The 12,892-nt window shown below is 42.0% G+C and overlaps 1 protein-coding gene across 1 annotated transcript in view; it reads left to right on the forward strand.

Moving 5' to 3' along the window:
- SIM2 (SIM bHLH transcription factor 2) overlaps positions 1–11,924 on the forward strand; it is a 158,807-nt gene extending 146,883 nt beyond the window's left edge. Inside the window, exons 9-11 of the mRNA XM_073584655.1 lie at positions 3,513–3,681; positions 4,161–4,560; positions 10,223–11,924. Coding sequence (XP_073440756.1) covers positions 3,513–3,681; positions 4,161–4,560; positions 10,223–10,941 — 1,288 coding nt within the window. The 3' untranslated portion in view covers positions 10,942–11,924. The remainder of the gene's footprint in view (positions 1–3,512; positions 3,682–4,160; positions 4,561–10,222) is intronic.
- Positions 11,925–12,892: the final 968 nt, after the last annotated feature.

Raw genomic sequence — 12,892 nt, forward strand, 5'->3', positions numbered from 1 at the left:
GATATAACTACAAGAGAAATGTGCTGTCTTCCAGGTGCAAAAATTAAAGATGTGTCTGACAGGATATCAGGACTCTTCAGACCTACAGATGACTACCCATTCCTGCTACTACATGTGGGGACAAATGACACCGCAAGAAACGACCTGGAAATCATCTGCAGAGACTTTGAAGACTTAGGCAAGAAAGTGAAAGAACTGGGAGCGCAGGTGGTCTTCTCTTCCATCCTCCCAGTGGATGGCCATGGAACAAGGAGGTGGAATAAGATTCTGCAGGTGAACAACTGGCTACGTCGATGGTGCCGTCTGCAACGATTTGGATTTCTGGATCACGGAGTGAATTACTTATACGATGGACTACTTGCTAGAGATGGGGTGCACCTTACGAAGACTGGAAAGCATGTATTTGGAAGTCGCCTTGCTACACTTGTAAGGAGAGCTTTAAACTAGAACAACTTGGGAAGGGAAGCAAAAGACCAGAAAAAGCCATACACCTGACAAATGCTACTGAGAACTCTGCTATTAGAAGTGGAAAGGAAGAACAAAGACAAAAGAATCTAATTAATAAAAATATTGGAGAAAGAGAAACCAATCACAAACTAAAATGTTTCTATACTAATGCACAAAGCATGGGCAACAAACAAGGAGAATTGGAACTACTAACACAGGAAAAGAAATATGATGTAATTGGAATCACTGAAACTTGGTGGGACAATACACATGATTGGAATACAAGACTAGAAGGATACAACTTATTTGCAAGAAACAGACTTGATAAACGAGGAGGGGGTGTCGCATTGTATGTTCGAAACGCGTATATCTGCACAGAGATTGAAGCTTCAGAGACTGGGAGTTCTGTGGAAACTGTTTGGGTAAGAATACAAGGACAGAACAATGGAAAGGACACCATTGTAGGCATTTACTACAGGCCGCCTGTGCAAGCCGAAGATATAGATGAACTCTTTATGCATCAGATGGCCAAGTTCTCCAAAAAATATGACATAGTTGTCATGGGAGATTTCAACTATCCAGACATTTGTTGGGAATCTCTCTCAGGCAAAACTAACAGGTCAAGGAAATTCTTATCCTCTCTTGCTGACAACTTTATCTTCCAAAAGGTAAGGGAGAAAACAAGGGGAACTGCTACCTTGGATCTAATCCTTATAAACAGGGAGGAAATGGTTGAGGAGGTAAAAGTGGCTGGGACCCTAGGAGGTAGCGACCATGCTATTTTAGAATTTTGGATAACTAGAGGTGGAAGACCTGTGAAGACTCAGACGTCAAGGTTAGATTTCAGAAAGGCAGATTTTAAGGGATTCAGAAAGAGAATTGGAGGGATCCAATGGCTGGATATCCTTAAAGACAAAAATGTCCAGGAAGGATGGGAAATCTTGAAAAATGAAATTCTCAAAGCACAGTTGTTAACAATTCCGAAAAGAGGGAAGAATAGGAAGCATTTAAGGAAACCAGGATGGATGAACACAGAACTTAAGCACATGCTAAAAAGGAAGAAAAAAATGTTTATAAAATGGAAAGAGGGAGGCATATCTAAAGAAGAATATAATGCTGTCTGCAGAACCTGCAGGGCACAAATCAGATTAGCTAAAGCTGAAAATGAACTGAGGCTTGCAAGAGATGTCAAAAGCAATAATAAAGGATTTTGGGGATATGTCAAAAGTAAAAGAAAAGTCAAAGATGCTATAGGATTTTTACAGGATGAAAATGATGAAATGGTAAGACAGGATGTTGAGAAGGCTGAACTTTTAAATTCCTATTTTGCATCTGTTTTCTCTCAGAAAGGAAATGCAACATCAACTGTTATGCACTGTCCTATTAAGGGAATAGAAGAATCCAGGATATCTATAAACAGAAAGATAGTGAGGAAACACTTAGCTAACCTAAATGAATTCAAGTCTCCAGGTCCAGATGAATTACACCCCAGAGTACTGAAGGAGATAGCAGAAGAAATTTTTGAACCCCTCTCCATAATCTTTGAAAATTCTTGGAGAACAGGAGAAGTGCCAGAAGACTGGAGAAGAGCAAATGTTGTTCCTATCTTCAAAAAGGGGAAGAAGGTGGACCCAGGCAACTATAGGCCGGTGAGTCTGACTTCTATACCAGGAAAGATCTTTGAACAAATTATTAAACAACATGTATGTCAATACCTGGATAAGAATGAAGTGATTAAACAGAGTCAGCATGGGTTTCTAACTAATAAGTCATGTCAGACTAACTTAATTTCCTTCTATGACGGTATCACTGATTGGGTGGATCAAGGAAATGCTGTAGATATAGTATATCTTGACTTCAGCAAAGCATTTGACAAAGTCTCTCATACAATCCTTATTGAAAAAATGACTAAGTATGGAATGGACAAGGCAACTGTTAGGTGGATTCATAACTGGCTTAGTGATCGGACCCAAAGAGTGGTCGTAAATGGCTGCACATCCAGTTGGAAGAATGTCTCAAGTGGGGTACCACAGGGCTCTGTCCTGGGCCCTGTATTGTTCAACATCTTTATCAACGATTTAGATGAAGGAATTGAGGGTAAACTGATTAAATTTGCTGATGACACAAAGCTAGGAGGGATAGCTAATACTAGAGAAGAGAGAGAGAGGATTCAAAAAGATTTAAATAAACTGGAGAAGTGGGCAGCAACTAACAGAATGGTTTTTAACAGGGAGAAATGCAAAGTACTACATCTGGGCAATAAAAATGAAAAAAGCATATATAGAATGGGAGGAATAGGGCTAAGTGACAGCACATGTGAAAAAGACTTGGGTATACTAATAGATCACAGACTGAATATGAGTCAACAGTGTGATGCAGCAGCAAAAAAGGCAAATGCAATTCTAGGATGTATTAACAGAAGCATACAGTCTAGATCACGTGAAGTTATTATTTCCCTCTACTCCTCTTTGGTCAGACCTCATCTGGAATATTGTGTCCAGTTTTGGGCACCACATTTTAAAAAAGACATCAACAAACTGGAGCAAGTTCAGAAAAGAGCGACCAGAATGGTGACCGGTCTGCAAACCCTGTCTTATGAGGAAAGGTTGCAGGATTTGGGAATGTTTAGTTTGCAAAAGAGAAGACTGAGAGGAGACTTAATAGCTGTCTACAAATATCTAAAGGGCTGTCACATTGTAGAAGGATCAACTTTATTCTCATTTGCACAAGGAAAGACTAGAAGCAATGGGATGAAACTGAATGGGAAGAGACACAGATTAGATATTAGAAAAAACTTTTTGACAGTTAGAGTGATCAATGAGTGGAACAGGCTGCCACGAGAAGTGGTGAGTTCTCCTTCAATGGAAGTCTTCAAACAGAGGCTGGACAGACATCTGACTGGGATGATTTAGCGAATCCTGCTTTGAGCAGGGGGTTGGACCAGATGGCCCAGGAGGTCCCTTCCAACTCTACGATTCTATGATTCTATGATTCTAATATTACGATTGTGTGTGTTGGTGATGATGTTCTACAAAATGTCTGTCTTTCGTCCTTTTTTTGTGCAGAGATATAGAATATAAAGAGCTGCAGTTGTCCTTGGAGCAGGTGACTGTGTCAAAAGCCACATTTCCCTGTCGGAGTTCCATGACTACCTCACAGGAGGCACGGAAGCCCACCAAGCTAAAAGCTGCAAAGGTCAAGACAAAGCAGGCACGATCCAACCCGTACCCACAGGTAAATCCCATCTTGCATGACCTTAGAAGTCATGGAATAATCATCTATAGGGGTCTAAGTTTAGCCAAGTAGAGTCGTAGATGGTCCGGGTATTATGTCTCAGATTTAGACATTCAGTATGGGCATATGGATGTTGTATATTACTTAGGCAATATATGGGGATCTAAAGGTGTTGTAAAGTTCAAAAAAAAATTATAAAAGGATTAGGACTGATTTAAAAAAAGTGAAAACAAAAAGCAAATCCCACTCTCACCTACCCTCCACTAAAGCAGCTCTTATTCCCATGTCTACTCGGTCCCTACTGGTCTCTAATCTCTGGTCCCATCATGATTCACCAAAAATGATAGTACTGGAGTTGGGTCCACAGTGCAGTCAGTGATTGGCTGATCTGGCCCTTCCTCCCATTAGTTCCAAAATTATATAGTTTTGAAAGTTCCAGTTCTTGACATAATTTTCATGATTTTTTTTTTTTCTTCCAGCAATATGGTCCTTTCCATGGTGAAAAGTCGGACTGTGCCCAATTTGGAAGTTGGAAAGGAAACTCAGCAATAAACTCCACAGTTAACCAGGAAACGAACAGCCATACAGAAACTAGTGAACTCTTATATACCCCGACCTATAGCCTGCCGTTCCCTTACCACTACGGACACTTTTCGGTGGACTCTCATGTGTTAAGTACCAAGAAACAAGTCATGCCTACGAGATTTGGTCAGTCTCAAGGTTCGCCTTGTGAAGTCGCAAGATTTTTCTTTGGCACTTTACAGACAGGCGGAGAATGTCACTGGCGTTACTCGAACTCAGTCGTGCCAAACTCACCGCCAAAAACAGCTCACGATCAACCAAACCAGATGCGTCATAACCTTTCTCAGAGCTACGATGGTAAGTTGTTAAAAGCCTAAAAAGAGAAAGCTTTACTAAGAAAATTGTGCAGAAAATCGGATTACATGGTATGCATCAAATTTAATAAGGGTTTTGGACCCTTTTGAGGTCTGTCTTAAAGGGATCCTGTCACCCCCTCCAGGCGTTTTTAAGTAAAAGAGCCACCTTGTGCAGCACTAATGCTGCATTCTGTCAAGGTGGCTCTTTTACTTAGCCTCTGTTCCACCGCTGAAATAATCGATTATAAAACTGTTCAAAAATACCTGATATTTGACAGGGGGCAGGTCTTTTCCCCTCTGTCAGACGCCTCGCATCCATCACTCATCTCACAATTGGCGCCGCCTCCTCAGTTTTCTTTTGAATTCCTGGAGCCTGCGCTGTACTGTAGTTTATTGGGCATGCGCAGTTTGCGCTGCCTGACGTGCCCATGCTCTCAGATCACATCCCGGCCTTCATATCACGCGGCCTGAGATCCCGCCCCACAGTAGCTTATGATTTATTCACACTGCGGGGCGGGATCGGAATTTTCTCTGATCTTGACTGTTAGAGAGGGGAGTCAGCTGTATATACCAGTCAGTGCAAGGGTGTACATAGAAATCATGGGGCCCCATAGCAGAAGTCCTAATTGAGTCCCCCCCCCAAAAAAAAAATTAATTAGTATGTGCGGGAGTCAAATAAGAACATAACCCACAACGTTGTAGCCATTACAAAGTAATTTTGCCCCTATTGAAGTCTCTTAATGTTCCCAGACACTAAGATACCTGTTTTATGGCCTCCTTAAAATATAGTGCCAACAACTGTGCCCCTCAAACACAGTAAGATACCACCACAGTGAATTCCTTCTCATGATGGCCCTGACACAGCGTCTACACATATTATGGCCCCATACAGTATGATAGCCCTCCATACGCTATACTGGCCCTCTATACAGTATAGTGGCCCCCACACAATTCTCCACAGTGTATAATGGCTTGCACACATTATAATGCCCCCTACAGACCTCCATATAGTATAGTCACCATCCATACAGTATAGTGGCCCTCTATACAGTATAGTGACCCCCACATAACCCTCCACACTGTATAGTGGCCTGGACACATTATAATGGTCCCCACTAGCCCTCCAGACAGTATAATGACCCCCACACAACCCTCCACACAGTATAATGGCCCTCATACAACCTTGCACACAGTATAATTGGCCCTTCATAGCCCTCTAAACAGTATAACTGGCCTCCACATAGTCCTCCAAACAGTATAATGCCTCCCCAAATAGTATGATGGCCCTTACATAGCACTATATAGTATGATGGCCTCCCATATAGCCCTTCAAATATCATGATCGCCCTCAAGTAGCATGTGGGCCCTGAAATAGCTCCCCAAATAGTATGACGGTCCCCAAATAGTAAGATGCCCCCCCCCAGTAATATAATGGCCCCACATAGTACTCGGTTAATATGATGGCTCCACAAATAGTCCTCCAAATAGCGTGATGTTCCCCCAAGGTACTCGATTAAAAACTACATGCTCACCTCTCCATGTTCCCCCGTCGCTCCAGTCTCTGCAGAGTGTGGTCTGCACAGCTCGGCACAGCTGTCACAATGGGCTGACGTCATCGCGGCCGCTGCACTGAGATGTCATACACACTGGGAGAATGATAGAGGAGGGAGCATCAGGTGACGGCTTCTTCTCCCATCATTGCTTTCAACTGTACCTGCAGTTGAAGTTACAGATTCCTGTAAAAAAATGAATGGCCCCTCGTTCTCCTAACTAGGTCCCAGATTTAAAAAAAATAAACAATAATCACATGAGTCAAGGCGTTTCTCATGTTTCGAGGACCCACTTGGATTAGGATACAAGTGAATTTTGCAGCAAAATCTATGGTTACAGATTCTAAACTTTTCTTAGTCAATTCTTGTCATAGAGCCCTCAAAGTTTCACCGATCTAATCCACGTCACAGTGGACTCAACAGTACCAGACACATTGTTGTGCCCATAATACCAACCTCATTGTAATACCAATCTACTCCTCCTCACAGTGGAGTCGACAGTACCAGACACATTGTAGTGCCCATAGTGCCACGTCACAGTAATACCGGTGTAGTCTACTTCACAGTGAGGAGGATCGCAATGCCAGACTCATTTTTTTGCTCCACGTAGTAAAGCCCAGAATGTCATCCTCACACAGGACACATTGTAGTGCCAAACTGATAGTGACTGTCCAGCCTATAGTAATGCCCAGCAGTAGCTGTCATGTAACTTTCTGACAGGGGTCTTCAGAGTGCCAGATTTGTTGTAGTTCCAATGGAGCCAGTCCCATAATAATTCTCATAGTGTCGGTTTCTCAGTAGACTGGACAGTGGAAACCATGCTCTATTGCCCTTAGTGCCAGTCTTGTTTTACTGCCTACTATGCCACCTCATGTTGGCTCCATAGTGCAAGATGCATGATGTTGACCCCACTGTAAACTCAACAGTACCAGACTGGTTGCAGTGCCTAGAGTTCCAACTTACCTCTTCTTTTGCATGGTATTGTTAACCCTTCTCTCAATCCATGTAGGATTGTCCTATACTCGTTATACAGTAGTGCTCGAACTCTCTTAGGCCGGATATACACATTAGATGGCTGTCAGACGATAGATTGTTTGGCTAACAGCCATCTGATCCGACTCTCCCATACAAAGGATCGCTCGTTAGCCCGAGCACTCTTGTATTCTCTATGAGAAGGCCGCTGACTGACATATTGGCCGGCAACTTATCTCCGGAAGAACAATGTAATCGGCAGCCCAAAATTGGACATGTCTGATCGATATCACTCTAGACCTTCATTTGGCAGGTGCCCCTATACACATTGGACCATTGGCGAAACCCTTCAGCATCGGCGGATTCGGTCTACATAAGTCTAATGTATATGGCCAACTTTAGGAAGTCAATCAGTAACTTATTCTTACTTCGTTATTAGAGAAGGGTATTGTTACATCCACTTCTATGTTTGGTCCCTCTGCTTCTGCTACTGCCGCAGGGCCTCGCAGCGTCTTTGTTGCAGGTGTTACTAGGTGAAAGTGCAGTGGTTTGGATCGTAATTTGGAGACTAGTGGTGCTGTCCAGACAGGGAGCTTGGGAGTTAACTCCTGTGTTTTCTAATTTACTCCCTTCTATTAGCCATGTGTGGGACTCCCACTATTTAATCCCCTGACTTTCTACCACTAGTTACCAGTTATCAGCTCTGCTAGACCTGGTTTTACAAGATCTATGGCCTCTACCCGGCTTAGTTAATTCTTGTCCTTTGACCTCGTCTTGTATTTTGTCAACCCTTTGAGATGTTTCTGCTCCTGACCTCATGGTATTGAGGTGGTTTTCTGACTGTCCTCTTCCAGCCTGCTCCCCTCTGGCCACTAGTCTGTCCATGGAAGCCTTTTTAAGACCATGCATTGAGCCAAGGTGACATATCTAAGTAAAAGTAGGATTACTAGTCTTTCTTCTTGGTATGGTGCCAGGTAGAGTTAATCAATATGATCCGCGGTGCCCTAGTCCAGGGTCTAGTCTGGCCCTCATTGGCAGCTGGATCAGGGCAGTCTTTACTTTTATGGCTGGACTCCTCTTCTCGGCATGCTTGGCGCCTCTTGAGCCTACTAGGACCCTCGTTGTCGTGATGTGTGTCATGTTGCCATGACGTCACGTGGCCTTCTAAGCGCAAGACACAGCCAGGAGGCCATGCCAATAATGGCAGCTGAAGGAGTGGAGACTGCCCTGACCTAGCTGCCTTGGATTGGATGTTGGACCAACTAAGCGCAAACCTTTCTTGCTCAACCCTAATGCCAGGGTTAAGGATAATTAGGGAAGGTAGTTAGAGTAGGCTTCTCCTGAGGTGCAGTGTTCTGTATCCTAAGGTTCTTCACTCATGGACGTGTGACGAAAACATTGACCGATAAAAGTTAATATTTGACTACAACTACTTCAGTGTCCATCAAATGATCCTGGAGACAAAAGCTGCTTTTTTTTTTTCTTCCTAGTTGAAAAAAATACTCAGTATCCATCAAACTCCTGAATTGATATTATGACTTCCACAAACTTCTCCTGATGTAATTACTGATGTGTGAAATGTAAATGTGGGCCGGCGTTCTGTCACACGAAGCCGCCGCCGCAGCTGATGTTGTGGTTTCTGCTGCTTGATGGATCAGTAAACTCCGAGAAGCAGATTAAATGGATTTAGCAAACAGACAAGTTTGTTCTGATTAATATTTATGTTAAATGTTCATTTCCTTGACAGATTCCTTGGGTGTAAACATGTAGAGCTTATATTCCAGAAAGGGCTCACAAGCTTCACAAGAATGTGTATTATTAACTTGCACGCACCCTTAATTAATTGCTTTAGTCTTGTTCACACTTTCAAACATTACCAATATCCAACATTTTGTGTATACAGCTCCAATGTAAACCTATGTGTTTCCATGGTTACAGACTACAAAAAGGCACTGTGTGGTCGGATCCTGCAGTCATAACGCCCCAACATCTTTCTATTTGGCAGGAAGTAGGAGTGTAGGATCAGACTACACAAGGTTAGACATACCCACAATTTCTCAATAGAGGAACCTGTACAGGTGCTTTAGAAAACAGTGTCCACACTATGCCGCTAGAAAGTAACAATGCCCTGTGTGCCCCTTTGACAGTATGATGGGCCCACAACTCCTCTTTACACCTTATGATGGGCCCACAACTCCTCTTTACACCATATGACGGGCCCCACAACTCCTCTTTACACCGTATGACGGGCCCCACAACTCCTCTTTACAAAGTATGAAGCCCCCACAGCTCCTCTATACAAAGTATGAAGCCCCCACAGCTCCCCTATACACAGTATTGTTTCAACAGCTCCCCTATTCACAGTATAATACCCCCAAACTGTATGATGCACCCCACAGTAGCCTCCACATTGTAATGTGGCCTCAACTATAGCCCCAACTTTGTACGATGGCCCCCTTAGTAGCCCTCACTCTGTATGGATGTCCCCTTAGTAACACTGTATGATGGAAAAATATATTTTTTTTAGCCCCAAATACAAACATTTAATTAGTTAAAAAAATGTACCTATTAAAAGTTGATGGTGGGAGAAAAAAAGGCTTCAATTTCAACACAGATGAGGTTTTCTTTTACCTTGGGAGATAAACCACTGCCGGATATGCCTGGCTGGAAGTGGCTTAATCCCCTCTCCCCATTGAAAAACATGAATGCTGAACTGTGTATTCACATGAATGGGGGAGTTGAGAGAAATACTCCTTGGCAGAAGAACTTTTGGCCAATAACTCTCTAAGGTGTGTAGGCACCTTTAAAAGAAATTATATAGACAATAGGTATGTCTTTGACAACTGGACTTACATATAAGGTGGTCACCTGCATAGTGCCCCTCTGTGGTTAGAAAACATTTTGAAGGGCCAGAAACTGCATGGATTGGCCATTAATTTCAATGGTTAGAACGTAATGTAGACATGGTTTACGCTAGCGATTACAGTGCTCTACCTGGAGGTGAAAGAAGTAATGCACCGGTTTAAGTACAAGCTTTTAGGGGGTTGACAACCCGTTTAGTGTCCATATTCATATTTTATCTGACGTTACGCTCATACTCTTCAACTAACTTTTTTTTTCTCTTGTCAAAAACTCCAACAGCATCCAAAAGGTATATGACAGGGGACAACTCTTCTGATGGCTACACAGGATGCTCCTCAACATCATCAAGATCCAACATCCGATATAAAGATGAGCACTATGGTTCAACAATGAAAAGTAGTAAACTGGAAAACAGAGGAACCCCAACGTATCACACAGTGAAAGAAGAGAACAAGATGGACTTCGGCAGGTACCAGCAGGAGAAGATGACTGTAAACGAGAAGCACTTTTCTGACTCCTTAAACAGTTCTTTTTTGCCAAAGTCGGAATGTCTTCATGCCAAGACTGTAGGACAATTAAATCATCTGCTCCCAAGGCCAATGGTCTACGAGCAGACACGAAGGATCTGTATGAAGGAGCCCAGATACGGGCAAGTCAATTTGCGTCCAACAGGTTATCATGAACTGGAGAACTCTGATCGAATGTCTGCAAAATTTCCTCACCATAACCCCGAACACGAGCACTTCAAGCCCCGCGGCCAAGTTCCCTACGTTCCTCTAAATTACCACCATGTGCTATCCAAACACGGACCTTGTCAACCATCATCATGCACAGAACGAGAACATGGGATGGAAAACTATGGCTATTCCTCAGAGGAAGCGAACTCGTACATCTACAAAAACCAAAGTCCCTCATCGCTTTCTTCTCCGGAAAGCCACCGCGAACCTGCACTTCCCCATTATATTGGGACTTCGGTCATAATAACCAACGGAAGGTGACAATGGACAATGGGGTTTTGGGCTCTATGATCGAAATTGGAATTATTTGCACAGAAGCATAAGAAAGCCCTGGTGACCAGTACTTACCAAGAGGAGCTCAAGGTCGTGAAAGGACAGACCACCTCATGTTCTCTTGGCAAGCCGTATGTAACAGATCCTAAAAGGTCAGAATTATACAACCAGCTTTAGAGCAGCATTGTTACAGATTAATCTCTGGTGTAGACTGCGCCATTTGAGAAGTAATGTGCCAGATCATATTTTCCTCTTCTCCACCGCTCCATGAATAAAAAAAAGGGCAGCGGCCGAGACGCACAGTTTCAAATTTAATTATATGAAGGAAACTTTTTTTTTCTCTTTTCCTCCCCTCAAACAACCTAGCCTCTTTAATCCCCTATACCAAAAAGTGAATGTGAGTGCATGACGTGACAGACACATTGTAATGAATTTGGGGCGTTTTGACAATTTTTTTTTTACCTTTAAATTTTTGTACAGCTGCGGAATTCGGGAGACACAAAGTTATAAAAGTTATTTTCAAAGACAAATTAGGCAATAATCCAAATTAGGCTGGCACGAAATGTCTGAGTTTTTTAAGCTATTCCCAAAATATAGGGAAAAGTAGGGATGTGCAAACTTACCGTAAATAATGCAGGGCAAAATTTTGTAATTTGTTTTTTTTCTTCTTCTTTTTTAAGCCAGATGGAGGGGAATTTGTCTGTTCTCTTTATAATAACAATTTTTCTTGGCAGGAAATAAAATACAAGTACCAAAGACATTATTTCTAGGGACAGGTCTCCTCTGTGGCATTAAACCCCATCTGCTTACAGAATATTTAGAAATTTGAACAGGGTAGACATGACCTAAACCGGTGCGATGATGTATTGGGGCTATGAAGGGCTGACTATGCAGCTATTAATGTGCAACCTTTTAATAATAAAATAATAATAGTCTTTGTGTATATTAATAATAAACCAAAGTCAAAGAAAGACGGCTGTGTTCTAGTTTTTTCTATGTTTTATGAATCAATATGGCGGAGTACTTTTTTTTTTTTTTAGATGCAGTATAAATGGGACCAGGGAGTAGCTTGAGTATTAGATATCCTGGATTATTAGAAAGTCATAGAAAGAGGATTTTATACTCCATTTTACAAGAAGGGGACCTTCAGGAAGAAAGAAAAACATGAAAATTTACAGCATATTTTTCCACTGTAGCTGTAACCACAGGATAATACATATATTTTTTTAATATTTTTTTTTTAGAATTTTTTTTATAGTTTTTTCTTATATAATTATCATCATGACTATCAATATGCGAAAAGGAAGCTATTTAATTATTTATTTTTTTTTGCATTGGCAACATCTCACAATTGATTAAAGACCTCCATACACATTAAACTAAATAATCGGTGGGATTGGCTGGTAGTCTAATGTTTATAGGGGCCTCCTGAATTTCCCCATATAGATATTGTTGGATTTCCAAAGACTGATCTTTTGTTTTCTGGAAGATAGACCGATGCCAGAATAGAGAACACAGGAAGAGATAGTTGTCAATCGAGCTATAGATCACTTTTCAGTTTGGCTGTGTACTCCGGGGTCGGTTGCAGAGGTAATCTCGCTATCATTATAATATGCAGGATTTTAATGAAAGTTATCATATCTACATTATTAGTAAGCTGGAGGTAGGTAACACTAAATTACACCATTGACAATAGGAGATAGTTGCAGCTCCTTCTCCCTCCTGCCTCTCCCTGCACAGCAATTACAGAGCATGCCCACAATACTCTTTCATCTACGATCTGCTTAATTTTCCAGATCAGCTTCTGATCACAAATTTCAGAAACTTGAGCCCGTTTTTCAGACTTTATGAGTTGATTACACATTAGACTAAATATCAGTGAGATCGGGCATGACATGTAGCCTGATGTTTATGGGGGCCTTTCAATTCTCCCTCAACA

Source organism: Dendrobates tinctorius, unplaced genomic scaffold, assembly GCF_039654945.1.
Source record: "Dendrobates tinctorius isolate UK_male_01 unplaced genomic scaffold, ASM3965494v1 ptg000084l, whole genome shotgun sequence".
NCBI lineage: Eukaryota > Metazoa > Chordata > Amphibia > Anura > Dendrobatidae > Dendrobates > Dendrobates tinctorius.